Genomic DNA, 17,710 nt, shown 5'->3' on the forward strand with positions numbered 1-17,710 from the left:
GGAGCTTCTCGTAAAAAATGTGTTCACTGCCATGGAAATAAAAGAGGTTTGTGAGTTAGCGTAAATAAGCAATTACTTGGTAGAAATAAGCAAAAAAATAGAAAAGTTAGTTATATCTTGGAGGCGTCATTTAACAAGGCACGATAAAAGCAGGGATGCGTGAAACTCACCACACTCCACCGGTTTGCTCGTATGTCGTAAGTTTCAATAAAATCTGTCCGCCTATCTTCACGAAGCCCACCAATAGCAAACAGAATGTCCTGTGGGATTCGTGGTTTGGCAATTGTTCTTGTCATTGATTCTTTGTCTTCCTTCGTCATCATTTCTGAGTCGTGCAGAAACGCGTTCGTCTCCAAGATTACGGGTCTGCACGCCTCATTTTCTGTCACGTACGGGTGCTTCGATACCTGTCGAACAGTTCAATGTGGACCTTATGAACATTTACGAAGGAATGGCATGAATCATAGCATGTTCCATTGCAGAGGAGACAAGAAATTTACGCATAATTTGATTGGAAACTCACATAATAGACTAAGGTATATAAAGGATAATATGTTTTTGACGTAAATACGTCTATATTTTAGTGTCAGTGTCATTCGGCAAAAAGTGGAACGAAAAAGTGTAACTGCATTGTTATGTTACCTTGGAAACGTCAATTGTTTACTAAGCATTATTGTTACCAAGGAAACGTCATCTGTTTACTTAGCATTGTTTTTACCTGTAAAACATTTCATTATATTACCTTACATTACCTTACCTTACCTTACCTTACTTTACATTACATTACATTCAGCTAACACAGACCCATTTTAAGCGTAACTAATTCAAGTTGAATAAGCAATGTCTTAATCAAACTTTACTCAATTGTAAAGCGGGTATAAAGGAAATATTTAGAATAAAGCCAATATATAAACTTCCTTTCCGTATAGACGTATTTACGTCAAATTCTTCGGAACCGTGGTTCCACTATCACTTATTTGATTTATGTAACGACGCTCTTAGCAAATGCACAGGTTGTGGAGAGAAGCGAAAACAAAGTTAAATCGACCCTACAGAAATGTACTGAAATGTGTTTCAACAAAGTTAATTACTGCAGTAAGTGTTGCATTTTGAGATAGATTCAAAAATTGTAATTTATTTCTCGTCTATCCAGTACGAGACGCACGCTGCGAACACCACATTCTTTTTGATTCGATAACTTTCAATCGTCAAAATTACGTAGCATCGAAAGAAAATTATGACAAATAATTGCTTCGAGTTTCGAGGGAGGCAACCTGCTGCATGTTGATATTTGTGTTGAAGGTCCGTCAACACAACAGCGTGTGAATATGGGCTCAATGTCTATTAAGATCCATTGCATGTTTCGACCTTAATTGGTCGTCATCAGGTGGTTTTCTTTAAGTGTTCGAAACTAGTAGATATAATGCTAAATTGTAAAGACATTTGAAGCAGGTAACATTTTCATGGATCCGTGCGATTATTTCACGTAAAAGGTGAGTGGCTGAAACACAGGACATTTGACCTAGAGTAGAAACATTTTTTCTCTCTTCTTAAAGCACGTGCTGAAATGGAAGAAAGAATATCTTAAGTTGTATGGTTGCTTCGTGATATGACGGTTAAAATATTAGAATGTTAAAACTGTCTATGAGTTTGAAACCCTTCGAGTAATTTACTCTTGGATGTAGAACGAAGCTTTCTTGCTGCACTGTTCGGATATCTATTGTCCCTATGTGGTCAATCAGCTGAAGATTATTCTCCTAAGTGATCTCGGGTTGACTATATATATCGTCGGAGATGCGTGAAATTATTATAGCAGCTAAGACACGCTTCTTATGGCAGTAGGATCTTTGGTTAAGTAGAACGCTACGCCAGAAGACGTGATTTATCTGTTGGAGGATTTTTCTATTCGAGCTGAGTGGACATTTGAATGTAGTTAACGGTGGAATTCTGTAGTTGAACTGAAACACGTAATGGATCCTAATAAACGCTGAGACTTTATTCAAAGATTGTGGGGCAGACGGACTGTCAAACTAACGGACACTTACAAAAGATGAATAAAATACGATTATTGACTCCAACCACAAACCTGCATAAAAGGACGAATCAAATATTTATTTTACACATACACACATACTATGCCAGCGTGTTACAAGCTGTATTTCACAGGTAGTTACTGTAACCATGGAATCTAAGGTAATCTGGGGATTTCTTAAGCAGCAAATTTTGCGCGGAATAAGGCATTCAAATCATTATGTAATTTTCACGTTGTTATTGTAAGGTTTTAACCAGAATAGGAATGTGTCAACAGATTCTGTTAAAGCCCATCAGTATTAAATTCAATGAACATCCATTTAGACGTTCTCGAGCTGGAACTGCGGACAGACAGACCGGCTTTCATGTGACGAAGGAAAAGGCTCACGATTTGCATTAATTATTTACTTACGAACACGTGTGAAAAGGGAATTTAAATGCGGGTTTCACTTCCCATAAACATCCAAGATTTCAGGGGCATACTGACCTCCTCCTTGAAAAACTTTGCGTCAAGTAATCCCAGTCTGACGCCCTTCAAAAGGCCCACGATGTGGCCTTTCCTGTTGTCCACGTCATGGTTAATCCACCAGAGAATGCACTCCCACACAACTTCCTCGTTCTTCACGTTCAGTTCCTCGGACTCGATTATCGCTTGTAGTTCCTCTACAGGCAGTTCCAAAAGTTCTTCGCTCTGCTGAGACACTTTCACGAAGTGGCGCAGAACGAAGCGACGAGAGTGATTCTCGAGGTCGGCGAAGGAGTGTAACCTGCGACAGCATAAGAGCCGGTTCATAATCGATCTCCTTCGAACTCTGACACATTGAAACACTGCAGCAAGAACTGAATTCTCAAGCATTTGCACACCACAGTATTTCGCCTGGAGTTTTATCTCAGCCCTTTGAAGCTAGATTGAGTGAGACTGAGAAGAGACAAATGGAGAGGCAAGAACGAGAGACGCTTCGTTTAACCGGGGCAAAATGGGAAGTTTTCGGCTCTGAATGTTCCCAGGCAATGTCCGCTCGTCTTCGTGATAAAGTTTAAGGTTGAAACAAAAGCACGGTGTACACAAGTAAATAAGGCAGTGAGAAGAGAAGTGTAGAATTTAGAATTCTGGCATTAACCTTCGCGATACGACGTTGTGTTAATCCAGTGAAACCTCGTTTAACCGGATTATATGGGGGGACCATCGGTCGGATAAGCCGATAAGTCGAATGAGCGAGGGAGAGGGGAACGTGGTCATGGATTTAAAAAAATAAGTAGAGATTCAATACAGATTTTCCTCGTCAGCGGGTAACGCGGGAGTTTCGCACGCACAAGCCGACGGCAAAAGTCACTCGTGAGCGCTGTTAGAGGAAGTTTCTGTATTGAAATAGGGAATGTATTAGTCATTCTGTCCATCGCATGAAGTGGCGGTTCTGGTGTGATTCTGCCGATGTCAGTTCATTTGCTTGCTGTGTTGTCCTGAACAAGAAGGAGTAGGAGTTCGGCTTCCATGGGAACCAGCTGGGTTTTTTTGACTTTGCCCTATAATAACCAATTCTCTAAATGCCTTGAAGTGTTCATAATAATCAGCAAAATCTGGGTTTGAGGTTAGATCAACGAACTGTATCAAATGGACATCGCTTTAAAGAATTCCGCCGGTGGAAACCGATCAAAACCGACCTGGTTGAAATTCTGTCGCTTAATGTGGGAATCGGATAATCGAGGCTCGGTTACAAGAAGTTTTACTGTATGCAGAAAGATGTGGGTTGAATGTTGGTTTTTATATTGGGAGGATTATGTAAGAATTAAGAAATGCCGCAGAGAAAGATAGATAGAAGGAAAGGAATTCGAGAGGAATAGGTCGTGATTCACGTTCTACATGATGGAATTAGTCATCTGCTAGTCATAATGACGATCAAAACATATGCAGTTAAATAGGAATGCTTAAATCAGAAGCATAATAATAACCAGCCAACAGCTCTGACCTACAACCCTTTATAATTTGACCAGTACTCAGCCAGAGGCTTTAATCTCTGACCTGGCACTTGGCTGCTCTCTGAGTGGAGCTCTTCGCTGCAGCAACGAAGACTCGCGTCACAGCAAATGACAAATGAACGTCAATTACCTTGCGAATCGCAAGATGCCGATACAGTTGTCGAGGTCCATGGTGTTCTTGAGGAAGTCGCAGCAGAGTTCAGTAACGTACGGAATACACAAGTATTCAGACGCAGCGAGCAGCTGCCACACGTTGTCGCAGTGGATGCTCACCTCCCGCAAATAAACACATTCCAGTATCTGGGTCATCACGTCCGAGCTAATTCCGTGCAGGAGAATATCAGTCTCCTCACTGGTGTGCAATGTTGTCGTGAAAAGTTTCCTGAAACGTCACGAAGCAGTCGGCGATTTGGAGAAACGGCGAGCAGAAAATTACAAGTCACGCATGTAAATTTTAGGATTTTACAACTAACGTAGTTAATAGAAAAAGTATAATTTTGTCAACGTTCTAGCGCCACTTGGCAATGAAAATTAAGAAATCCCACCAGAAAATTGAGGCCAACACCAAATCTTTTCGTAATGAGCCCACGAACGATTCTCTCTTAACAATGAAACATTTCTCGCGAAGTTTTTTTGTTACAATTTATTACATTTCAGACAGAGCAACACACAGCAGCTTTCAGTGTTCCGGACAATGACGTGACGAAGGTGCATTACCAACTTGCTTCTGGACGTTGTCGATCGTCTTTATGTATTAAAACCAAGACCTTTTTTAAATGGATTCTATTTCTCCCTCCAGTTTGATTGACTGTCACCTTGGTACAACCACACTTACAAATTAATACAAAAAGCACACCCGTCTTCTTGTAAGTTGCGTCGTGTTGTCTCGTAGAAATTATTGGACGTTTCAGAGAAGTTTCCTGCCTCCATCATCAACAAAAAAGACGGTAAATACGTCTGAAATATCACTCAGTTTCTACGACGCAACGTCCAGAAGACATTAGTCTTCTTACTCACCGCCGTGAGATTTCATGACCATAAAGAAATTACAAAAGGTAAAAATACAGTTTTCTGCAACAAAGACGATATAACATTTTACATACTAACTGACGTCTGTCATGTCCTTATTTCACATGATAATCAACCACATCGGTAAATAAACAAACCTGAAATATCTGCTACAAATCGAGAGAATCACTCTGTGGACAGGAAAAACGCCGCCATCTTCCAACCTCAACACCGCGTCACATAATTCGTTCTCCTCTCTCAACTCATTCAGAGAGACCAATACTTCGGTGCATATGCACCTGCCGTCATGATGAGAACAGCTGCAATGTTCATTTAACTCCATCTCCTGAAAAACAGTCCAGGTTTTTCTTCATACTGACACGTGTGCACATCAACTGAGAGTGACTGAGGTGGAACACGGTACTGACAATATAATGGTGAAAAATGTATAATACAGAGCTTTATAGTTCTATTAACTAAATAATTAATTGTAGGCTGATCAGATAAAGGGTGATGAGATGGGCGGGGCATGTAGTACACGTGGCAGAGAAAAGAAATACGACATTTTAATCGGAAAACTTGAAAGGAAGAGGCCACTTGATAGTCCTATGTATTGCTCGGATATTATTAAAATGGATCTTTGAGACGTGGGGAATGAAGATGTGGCTTGAGGATTTGGTTTAGAGGCGTCGTCTTGTAAACACGGGAATGAAACTTCATTTTTCATGAAAGGCGAGACATTTGATCATTTGGGATACTATTACATTCTCAAGCAGGACTTAAGCCCACAGAATCAGTTTGATTCTTAGTTATAGAAATTTCTGTTGAGATTCAATACAAAATGACAGCGCTCTAAATGTGACTTACATAGGCAATATTAAGTCATGCCGCGTGTTTTTCATTGCTGACAGCAGGTTAATTCTTCTTATAAGTAAATTACGTAGACGTTAAGTATAAAATAGCAATGTAATCTCTAAAACTTCAGATGCTCCATTTCCGATGAACCGATTTAAGAAATTACGAAAAAGATATGCCATAGAAATTATGTGATGTTTGATGTAGAAACAGACAGTTAACAAATAAATTTTGGAAAAGAAGACAACGCCTTTTCATAGACATAAAAATTTTCGAGTTCTTCTCTCTCTGTGGAACTAAAAGTGCTTAAGAGCTTATATGATTGATGATTTCCTTCCTATGTTACACATTCATATACACTACAAGCACAATACGTCATTTAAAATTATCAAATGAACGCGAGAATTACAGTTGTGAACAGTCACAAAAGCTGTACATTGTTCTACCGCACTGCTTCCCAAACTTTTTCCTTCAGTACCCAAAACCGCTTATCTGAAAGTCCTTTTTACCTAATGTAGGCAAAACACTAACTGCACAGAAAACATGTGACACGTGAAGAGAGTTCGGTAAAAAATAGGAAGCAAGCAATATGTTTGCTGCAATGTCTTTATTTTAAACATCTTTAAATATTTTAGCAGCCATAAAAATTTGGTAATTATTCACCATGAAAATATTGTATCACCCAGATCCCAGCTAATGAATACAAAGCCACTGCTTCATCTTATATTCTACGTCTGCAAAATTGGGAGGAAATGGATGTAAGTAGCAAATAAATACTTGTTAGACTGTTTTAGAGCATCGGAGCACAATGACTGATGGCTTTCTTCAGAGTAATTCTTCTACACTTTTACGGTAAATTTTAATGTGTATTCCGACGTGTGTCGTTACCCAAAGAAAAACCACTTTTACTTTTTTTGGGTAATTTACCCGAGTTTGAGAAGCACTGTTCTACCGAATGCGTGGATGAGGCCTACATCACGCCACCCACATACTGGAAAGTGCAAGATATTCTATGGAAAGTCGAGTGGTACTCGGCTTGTCAAAAAATAGTCCATTTTCCTTACTGAACTAGAGGGTTCATCACAGTGTTCAAAAAAGTCCGCCACCGGACTCTATCTTGAGCAAGCTGCATCAAGTTCGATCCATCGATTCCTGTCTCCCTAAGGTATATCTTAATGTTATCTTCTCACCTATGCCTAGGTATTCCCAGCGGTCTCCTCCCTTCAGGCCTACCGACTAATACCTTGTAAACACGCTTCCCTTCCCCCATGCGTGCTGCATGACCTGCCCAAATTATCCTCCTTCGATTTAATCATCCTAACAATATCAGCATAGGATTACAGGCCGTGATGCTCATCATTATGATATTTTCTTAATGATCTGGCTCCATCTCTTTTAGGTCCAAATATCTTCCTTAATACTCTGCTCTCAAAGACCCTCAATCTATGTTCCTCCATCAAAGTGAAGACCAAGTTTCGCACCCATATATCATAACTGGCAAAATTATACTCTGGTTTATTTTAATCTTAATTTTCTTTTGATATCAGGCGTGAGGACAAAAGAATTTGCACTCAATGATAGCAAGAGTTCCCCGGATTTAATCCGCTGTTTTAGGAAGATAATGAGAGGGAGAGTAATCGATAATTAGGCTTATAAAACCGAAATAAAAATTCTTCGCAATTCCCTAAAACGCTTTAATATTGTCGATGTATCCAGAGATGTAAAGTGTTAGAATTATTACTCAGAATATATATCCCACTTCTGAACATCCACATATTTTTATTAAGATTCTGGGCTACGAAACACGTTTTATTCCTGTAAAATTGTAAAATGTTAAATGCCTACCGGAATATTATTTTACTATCAATGATGCCGTGAACAAACAGAAGTCAATGTAATATTACTTGAAATTTTGTTAGAAAGAAGACAAACCTAATTCTCTTACAAGAGTTCACAAATGCATATAAAAATATTAAATGCGATAAACAACAATAATAAATAGGAATCCCTCACCTGAAACTTTGTTCAACTGTAAGAGACCTCAATGTCCAACAGCAATGATAAATTGAATCAGAAATAAAAAGGAGAGATTGGAGGGCAGTATCACAGAATTTTTAATAATTCTTATGTAAGATAATTAATTGTGTTATTCTAAAAAGTTTTTAACAGCACAAAATTATCTAGTCAAAACACACTTCTTCTACAAGCGATGCACAGCTCAGCTCTTTCCGCACTGTCGAAAGCGGATTGTTTACGGCAATAGCGAACCATAACAACGCCGAATAAACAGATGACATAACAATTAGTTTCTTAGGTAACGGAATGGAGTGCAATACGGTTCATCCAGGCACTAGAGCAAAGCGCTCCTTTCTTTTATCAAGGTCATTCGGCAAAAAAGTGTAAAGAAGACGGGTTTACTCGGCATTGATGTTACCTAGGAAACGTCATCTGTTTACGCGGCATACAATGAAAGGAAGGGGGTTAAAACACTTGACCAACCCCCCTTCTGGGGGGGTTGATTGCGTTTCAAAATCTTACTCAAGTGTTTTAACCCCCTTCCTTGCATTGTATTTATTGCCTAAATATAATTTAAATACATTTGTTTACTCGGCATTGTTGTGCAGTTTCTCAGACAAGCTATACAATGGGTCAAAACAACGCAGTATCTGGGGGTTACACTTGATAATGGGCTTACCTGGTCGACGCACGTCAACAAGGTGGGAAAGAGGGCGGTGAAACGATTGAGCGTGCTAGGCCCGCTCCTTAATAGGAAAAGTGGCCTGTTCATCGGGAACGGTGTGCTACGCTACAAGCAGCTCATCCGTCCCATGATGGGTTACGCATGCCCGATCTGGAGGTCAGCTGCCCGCAGCCACGTCTGGAAGCTGCAAGTGTTACAATCCAAGTGCCTTCGCATTGCTACTAACGCGCCCTGGTACGTTAGTAACAGGCAAATTCACGAGGATTTGGGGATCCCTTTCTTTGCCGACCACATCAGAGCACTGACTGAGAGATTTGACTTGAAGTTAGCTGGTGTGGAGAACCCCTTAGTCCGGCAACTCGGGAGGCACTCGTGCCGAACGATGGCTGTCAAAGGTCACCCAAGGCCAACCGAGGGGGACCGATGTTCAGCAGGCCAGCCGAGGGGGACCGATGTTCAGCAGGCCAGCCGAGGCTGTCCCCAAAAGACGCCCAAGTCAGCGCAACGAGTAGTCTGACTCCTCGGCTACACTGACTGGTGTTTACCGTACTTCTCCTCAGTTGTAAGGCAATCATGGAGGCCTTCAGCTGAAGTGATTCCTCCCCCCCCAAGCTGCAGAGGCGTTCAGCCGAAACGGCCACTCCCTCTCTGGGTTCAAACCCCAGGGAACGAACCAACTAAAATTTTCTGGACAAGTTGCCTGACGACATAACCTCCAATCAGCAGCAAAAACCCTAGTTTCAATGGTCAAGGCTCCTGCCACGACCGAACCCCGTATTAGGTGTTAGATCCGGGGAACGAGGTGGCCATGCTATTGGTGCGGCCGGACCAATCCACCGACCTAGGAAACGGTTGTTGAGGTACTCGCGCGTTTCTCCCAGGTAATGCAGAGAGATAGGAGATTGGCGATAGCGAACTGATCTCTGCTCTCGGATTGACTGATCTCTACTCTTCATGGAAGGAAACGAGCTGGCCTTTCTAAAGGCCCACCTCCCTGAGCTGCTCCAGCAGGTCCGGAAGCAGCTCATGGACGCCATCGCCGCGGAAAAGAAGAGGCAGCGGTCAGCAGCAGCAGCAGCAACTACAGCAGCAACAGCCGTGGCCGGAGGGCCTACTCGAGCCAACGCCGGCAAGAGCAAAGCCAACGAGTTGGACTTGTCCAACTCGGGCGGTTGGTCGGAACCCGCATCTAGGCGCCCGGTGCCCGGGCCACTGTCCGGAGCCGGGTCCACTCCTCTGCCGGCACCGGCAAAAGTTCATCGGCCCGATGGCCCGGCGGCGGCAGCAACCTCCACCACCGCTTCCACGGGCGAACAAGCCACCTCGTGTGGCCGGCAACTCGGCAGCTATGCTGAGGTCAGCGCGGCGTACACCGGGGTAGTGGCCGGGCGACCGGTTAAAGGGGCGACTGCTGGGGTGGATTCCTCGGCACCGCTCCCCACTGAAGCCGGGGCCTCGCAAGAGGTTAAAGAAGTGAGGGACGTGAAGTCGTCCCGCGGACCTCTCCCCGCTCACCCTGCCGCGCTTAAACCGCCAAGCGGGACAGTGAAGCCCTCAGCCAAGGGACCCGACTCCCAGCCGGGACCCGCTTCCTCGATGGAGGAGGCACTTGGGCGCAGGTCTCCCCGGGCTTCCGGGGACCTATCCGGGCCGCTCACTGGCGTGTCATCTGACGCCGCTTCTTCCCACGCTCAAGTGGACAAAACGGCTCCGAGGGAGCGCTGTAACAAAACCCCGGTGTACGTCTCTGGGGTGAAGGACGTACGCGGCTTCCTGCATAGGATTCGCGCGGAGTCGGCCTGCGGGATCGTGGCACAGATGAAGGGAGACCTCGTGACTCTTGTGCCTGAGACCGCCGACGCGTTCCGGGCCACCGTCAGGGTCCTGCAGTCCCTCGGTGAGGGCGAGGGTGTGAGTTTTCACACATTCTCCCTCCCCGAGGATCGGTGCGTGCGCCTGGTGATAAAAAAAACCTGGGCGTGCGCATGCCCGAGGCCGAGATACGCTGGGAGCTGGCCGCCATGCACATTGCTGTGCAGGGTGTCCTGCAACTGCGATCGAGGCGCCGGGCCATGGACCAGGACGGTGACCGTCCCCTTACGCCACACTTCATTGTGTCGGTAGCACGGGACCCCGACGTGGCGAAAGTGCGTTCCCTTACCGAGATCTGCGGTTTGCGGGTCACGGTGGAAACGTACGTCGCACCGAAGGGGCCCATGCAGCGTAAGCGGTGCCAACGCTTCGGGCACACGCAGCGGAACTGCGGTTATGCACCCAGGTGCGTGGCCTGCGGGGACGCTCACCCATCCGGGTCGTGTGCCACCCCCAAGCAGCAGCTTAAGTGCTGCAGCTGCGGGGGCAACCACACTGCGAACTATAGAGGTTGCAGTAAGTGGAAGGAAGCCAAGGCGGCCGCTGCACAGCGTGCGAAAGGAGATCGCGGCCGAAAGGGCGGCGTCTCCACGCGCCTGCCAGCACCCAAATCGGCGCCAGCTAAGCCTTCTCTCGAACAGGAGAAATTGGGCCCTGGGTGGAACCACGTGGTCCGTGGTAGCCGCGTCGTCAAGGCTGCGGCTATGAATAACCCCGCCCCAACGCCATCTGGCGCCACTGCACGGACTGACCGGCAGGCTGTCCCCAAGAGCGGCCGTGCCAAGCCCGCTCGTCCTGTGGTGCCGGTGGCAAATTCCACTGCACCTGCACCTGCTCCCAAGAAGACTGACCCCACCCCACCCAAGGGTCAGTCACCGCTCCAGGACATCTCAGATGTCCTGGAGACCCTCTCGCCACGGGTCTGCATCGAGTTGACACGCCGTCTCCTCGCCGCGATCCACTCCCTCCCACCCGGGGGGTCTCGTCCGCGAGCCCTCCTCCAAACCGTTCTCCTCTTCATGGCCGACAATGACTGCACGGCCTAGAGGTCACGGTGGTAAGGCCTTGCGGCTGGCTTAGTGGAATGCCGACGGTGTTCGCGGCAGGAAGCTGGAGCTGGAGCAGTTCCTCGGTGACTACGGAGTCGATGTTTGCCTCCTGAACGAGACGCACCTCACGTCGGGTCGGACCTAGAGGTTTGCGAACTACGTTTGCCACCGTACGGACCGCCCGACGCTGGGGGCGGCACAGCGATCCTTGTCCGCAGGGGTATTACCCTGTGCCGGTCTCGGGTCTGCAGCAACTGGAAGCAACCGCCATTCACCTGGTGCTGGCAACCAGGAAAGTCAAGCTCGTGGCGGCATACCTCGCACCCACCCGGCCCTGGATTGAGTCGGACCTGTCCTATTGCCTGGTGACCTCAACGCGAAGCACACGGACTGGAATTCTAGGCTGATCTCTGCTAGGGGCTCGCTCCTGCGTGATTACGCCAACAGAAATTCCTGCTTGATCTACGGGCCGGACTCCCCAACCACGGCTCCTTACACACACAACGCAACCCCCGACGTCCTTGATATTGTCCTCATCAAGGACTTCGTCCTACCGGTGCACCTGACTGTCTGCTCCGCACTCAGGTCAGATCACCTGCCCGTCCTCATCGCACCACGTGCCGATCGTCCTTTCAAAACCTGCCTGATCGCCCGGACTTCGCGAGAATGGACTGGGCGGCATTCCAGGCTTGCCTCGAAAGCAGACTCCCGGGGAACCCCGTGGTAAACGACGAGGAGGCAATCGACAAGTGCGTCGAGGAGCTGACCAGTGCTATCCTGGAAGCCACAGCAGCGTCCGCTCCCAAGCTTCGACCCCGCGTTGACAGGCGACCGCTTCTGCCCGCTAGTATTCGGGATGAAATACGCCTGAAGAACCGGCTGAGGAGGCGGTGGCAGGTCAGGAGGGACCCCGCTCTTAAGACCCAGGTCAATCGACTCCAGAGGTCGGTGACCTATCGTCTCAACGAGTAGCGGAACGAACAGTGGAGCGATACGCTCGAATCCTTGGACTGTGAGGACCAGTCGCTTTGGAAGATGACCAAGCGGGTGATGCGAGTCCCCACTCCGTCGGCCCCCTTGCTAGTGCCGGGAGGACTGGCTCTCTCCAACCCCGAGAAGGCAGAAGCCCTGGTCGACAACCTTGAGGTCCAGTTCCAGCCGGTAGACAACCCGTCGGACCCGGCTGCAATTGACATGATTAACGAGGCCATGCGAACATACGAGTATGCCCCCGCAAGTGAACCGAAATTAACCAGTCCCTCGGAGGGCGCCCAGGCCATCAAGGGACTCAAGGTTGGCAAGGCTCCGGGCCCCAACGGTATACCGAACAGGGTCCTGAGACATCTCCCACGGCGTGCGATAACCTTTCTCACGAAAGTGTTCAACGCGGTCCTCCGCAGGCAGCACTTCCCCTCGGCATGGAAACACGCTCGTGTGGTGTCCATACTGAAACCGGGGAAGGACCCCACGCTACCTTCTTCCTATAGACCCATCAGTCTTCTCGACACGTTCGGCAAGCTCTGCGAGAAGATCCTCCTAACGAGGGTCCTACACGAGGTCGGCGAACGCGGGCTGCTGCGCGACGAGCAGTTTGGGTTTCGACGCAGACACAGCACGTCGTTACAGCTGGCTCGCCTCGCCGAAAGGGTTAACAGAAACCTTGATGAGAAGCGGCTAACCGGCGCGGTTTTCCTGGACGTAGCCAAAGCCTTCGACACAGTCTGGGTCCAAGGCCTCCTATACAAACTGACCGTCCTCAACTTCCCGTCGTACTTGGTGAAAACCATCTCTTCCTACCTCGCTGACCGGACATTCCAGACGTCGTTCCAGTCGGCCACGTCCACGTGTCGTGCCATGCGGGCTGGAGTCGTGCAGGGCGGACTTCTCTCCCCTGTGCTCTTCAGTCTGTATGTCAACGACATACCCACACCGTCCCGCCACGTCGAGTTAGCACAATACGCGGACGACACGGCTCTAGTAGTCACGTCCCGTAGCCCAACGCTTCTCGTCAGGTATCTGGAGACCTACCTCAGTAGACTTGAGCTCTGGCTCAGGGCCTGGAGGATTGCTATCAACGTCTCGAAGAGCACCGCGGTTCTCTTCATTTCCGCGAGAAGACACATCCAACAGCCCCGAGCAGTGCAGTTCCTCGGACAGCCGATCCAATGGGTCAAAACAGCGCAGTATCTGGGGGTCACCCTTGACGCCGGGCTTACTTGGTCGGCGCACGTCAACCAAGTGGGAAAGAAGGCAGCGCAACGATTAGGTGTGCTAGGCCCGCTTATCAATAGGAGAAGTGGCCTGTCAATCAGGAACGGTGTACTACTCTATAAGCAGCTCATCCGTCCCATAATGGATTACGCATGCCCGATCTGGAGGTCAGCTGCCCACAGCCACGTCCAGAAGCTGCAAGTTCTGCAATCCAAGTGTCTTCGAATTGTTACTAACGCGCCCTGGTACGTTAGTAACAGGCAAATACATGAGGATCTGGGGGTCCCTTTCTTTGCCGACCACATCAGAGCACTAACTGAGAGGTTTGACTCGAGGTTAGCTGGTGTGGGGAACCCCTTAGTTCGGCAACTCGGAAGACACTCGTGCCGAATGAGGGCTGCCAGAGTTCACCCAAGGGCAACCGAGGGCGACTGATGTTCAGCAGGCCAGCCGAAGCCATCCCCAAAAGACGGCCAAGTCAGCACAACGAGTGGTTAGACTACTCGGCTACCCTGACTGAGGTTTTCCGTGCTTTCCTCAGTTGTAAGTCGAATGCCAGGGTATAACTTAATAGGGGCACGGCCCGCCACCCTTCCCCCCGATCATGGAGGCCATCAGCTGAAGTGATCTTCCCCCCATGCCGCAGAGGCCTTCAGCCGAAACGGCCCCTCCCTCTCTGGGTTCATACCCCAGAGACCCAACCAACCAAATTCCTTCGACAACTTGCCTGACAGGATAACCTCCCATCAGCAGCAACAGATCCCAGTTTGAATGGTCGAGGCTCCCGCCACGACGAAACCCCGTTAGCGTTAGCATAATTTCCGTATTTTAGTTTAAGACCGTGTATCATTTCCAGCAATGCGCCTCGTGCGCAGGAATGGTGTCACCTAGGAAGGGACGACGCTTGCGCTTGCACAGGACTCCGCCCTCAGTTAGCTTTTTGGTTGGTTGGTTGGTTGGTCCCAGGTAATGAGGGGGTACAGTTTATGTGCATGAAACTCGATGAGTTTGGCTAAATTTGTGCATTTAAAAATATTACGCACGTCCGTTAAATAAATTTATATTCTCCTTCAAAGTTGTAAAGCTACTTTTGAAACACGGTGTATAATGACATACTTTCTTCGTGATAAAGGACAGCAGGCAAAAATTCTCAGTGGGGTCACACAACATCTCAACGAAGAATTTCTGCATCCGTTAATTGTGTTTGTGATTTAAATAAAGATGCGATGTGTTCTTGAAAACAAGAAATGTATTAAAACCTTGATCCAATTTTAATGTTTTCCAACAGTCTTGTTACAAGCAAGCCCCCCTGCCACTATTTCGACAAAAAGTAGAAACGTCGGCTTATTTTTTAAGTTGTTTATCGGGAACTGATTGTTGGCAGAACAAATAGATTTTGGAGGCTCTGATTTCAAAATACGAACTTGTCAATCAGTGCAATGTACAACCTGTGATGTATGTTGAGATATTTGTTTTAATTTGCTGGTTGGCTTTAAAATTACTGTTTTTGGTTTTTATAACCTCAGATAACTCTTGAAGGATTGAAAGGTTTGTAAAGAATTAGATAACCATTCTATAGAACAAATATTCACTGTTTGCTGCTCTACGCTGCATTCTTGATGGCTTATTTTCTGGTACAAAATAAATGGTATTATATGAGCATCTGAATTGTAAATTTACGATGATTGAGAGTATCGACAGAATTTAAATCTACCTTAAACCAAAGAGTGGTCACCGTCAATTTCACTTCCTCTGAAAACTCCACAGTCTGTTCTGTTTCGTTTCAGTTTTTCATTAACCGTACTATAATCTATTACAGACTTTAGCCCTCTTGCTTCCCACGTATATTGTGTTCTTTTCTTGTGTCTGAAGAAGGAATTTGTTGTCTTCAAATTGTTGAAGAGACAGAAGTCCATTAGTAATCTCCTCTTATTATTTATGATTGGTTCTCCTTCTGTGCCAGTGCATCCACAAACAGATTGGTTTGCAAATATTTCATTAAAATCGCCTTTAATCACTTCTTGAATTTCGGTGTAAAATTCTGCTGTTTCTAAATCTTTTCCTTCCAATGCCGCATGAAATACAAATAACTGACACAGTTTATGTCAAAATTTTATTCCGATTTCTACAATTCTTGGGGAAAACCATTCGTAATTCAGCACTCAATTTTTCAGATCTTTTCTAACAAATATTGCAACTCTTGATGATACCCAGTTTTCCTCTGGCACCCCCGAGTTAATCATTATAAACTTTCTTAATTCTTTTGGGCCTTTATATATCTTTTTGCGATATCTATTTTGCTACTTTCCATTTCCAATTCTAAATTATCTTCTTTGTTAGTAACACCCCGAACATTCCACATTGCAACTTTTCAGCCCTTAATCACCGTCGTCGTAAGTAAAATCCGTCCGCATTTCTTCATGAGATTTTCGAGCAATCAATTGGAAGTCCCCTGCATTGGTTACCAGCCAGTCGCAGGGCAAGTCCAGTAGCAGGGTTGCTGCCCTATAGCCCCTAGACAGGCGTTAAGATGTGGCATTTTCCCCACCCTCCATGGATGGTTATACCGCCATGACTCGGTTTGTTACAATTTAAAAATAAGGAGCGATTTAAGTTTCAGTTGTGACAGGAATTAGAAAGAAAATGAGATTAGGATTTCAGACGCACAAACCTTCCTTGAAAAGAGAGATCGGCCAAGTTCAGAGGCAAATACACTGCCATTGTCTATACCAGACTGCACAACATTAGTCCCGCTGGCCACATGCCCCCCCCCCCCCCCCCGGAAACATTTTCCCTTGCGCAGGTGAGGTGGGATGAACAGCGCCCGGGCCCCTAAAAATTGGTCTTTAAAATTAATCAAGCATAAAAACACGACGTTATTTTTAAATAAAGGAAAATAAAATTACAATTTTTTTTCAAACCTCTTCTCATTATTTTTAAATTTCCTTATAGAGAAAACATTTAATACTAAAAATTGACTTTTTACATTTAGGATGGAATGGGACCAAATGATAACAGAGTAATACTTTTGTGGGAGCCAAAGGGTTAGTATGTGGCCTCGAGAGTACATATCCTTCTGGCAGATATGTACCATTAAAACTCGGGAAATGCCATTCATTCCTACCAAGTCCGATGCATGCACGTCCAAGTCATGAATCCCAGGCAACGTTTTTACGGCTGTGTTGCAAGGACAAACAAGCGAGTTCCCGACGCTTACAAATTGGGACTGGCCAGCTAAGGGAGACAAACCTGACAGAAAAAATCACTCCCTGTCGACGACGATGAGCGTTCAGGACGACCATCGACAAGCACAACACCGGAAAACAACGGGAAAGTGCGAGAGGCTATGGTTGCAGATCGTGGACGAACAATCCGTGATGTTTGTGCGATCGTAGGAATATCATACGGGTCCGTGCAACGCATCTTGTCAGACGATTTGAACATGAGACGCACTGATGCAAAATTTGTGCCGAGACTGCTGAGCAACGACCAAAAAGAGCATCGCGTCGATGTCCGCACTGAACTCAAAGATGAAGCCAGAGATGACCCCAACTTCATCTCCAAGGTCATAACCGGTGATGAGTCATGACCCTGAGACTACGCAGCAGTCGTCGCCCAATTCACCGCGGCCAAAAAGCACGTCAAGTTCGCAAAAATGTGAAGTCCATGTTGATCTTTTTCTTTGACATCCAAGGCATTGTCCACAAGGAATTTGTCCCCCCAGGTCAAACTGTCAACGGGAAGTTTTATTGTGAAGATTTGAAGCGGCTACGGGAGAGCATTAGGCGCAAACGTCTGGAAAAGTTGGAGAATAACAGCTGGGTTCTCCACCACGACAACGCGCCCGCCCACACATCGCTCGTTGTTCGGCAGTTTTTGGCTTCCAAAAACACGTCAGTGATTTCCCACCCACCCTATTCGCCTGACCTCGCTCCTGCGATTTTTTCCTGTTCCCCAAAATTAAATTTTGATTGAAAGGCCGTCGTTTTGACACAACTGAGGAGAT

At 46.5% G+C, this 17,710-nt stretch overlaps 1 protein-coding gene across 3 annotated transcripts in view; it reads right to left on the reverse strand.

Moving 5' to 3' along the window:
* The window catches only part of LOC147872384 (kelch-like protein 10), a 37,290-nt gene that overhangs the window by 5,503 nt on the left and 14,077 nt on the right, over nt 1–17,710 (reverse strand). For 2 of the 3 annotated variants that reach the window (XM_087356793.1, XM_087356794.1), the window contains 4 exons: nt 5,175–5,362; nt 4,139–4,390; nt 2,519–2,798; nt 171–407 (listed from right to left, as the gene is read on the reverse strand). In XM_087356793.1, coding sequence (XP_087212919.1) covers nt 171–407; nt 2,519–2,798; nt 4,139–4,390; nt 5,175–5,359 — 954 coding nt within the window. In that variant the 5' untranslated portion in view covers nt 5,360–5,362. Of the gene's footprint in view, nt 1–170; nt 408–2,518; nt 2,799–4,138; nt 4,391–5,174; nt 5,363–7,884; nt 8,172–17,710 lie in introns of those variants that run through there. The other variant, XM_087356792.1, reaches the window with a different exon arrangement.

The sequence above is a fragment of the Zootermopsis nevadensis genome, unplaced genomic scaffold, assembly GCF_977971745.1.
Source record: "Zootermopsis nevadensis isolate Lab colony 2312 unplaced genomic scaffold, Znev_1.0 Znev_ptg000028l, whole genome shotgun sequence".
Taxonomy (NCBI): Eukaryota; Metazoa; Arthropoda; class Insecta; order Blattodea; family Termopsidae; genus Zootermopsis; species Zootermopsis nevadensis.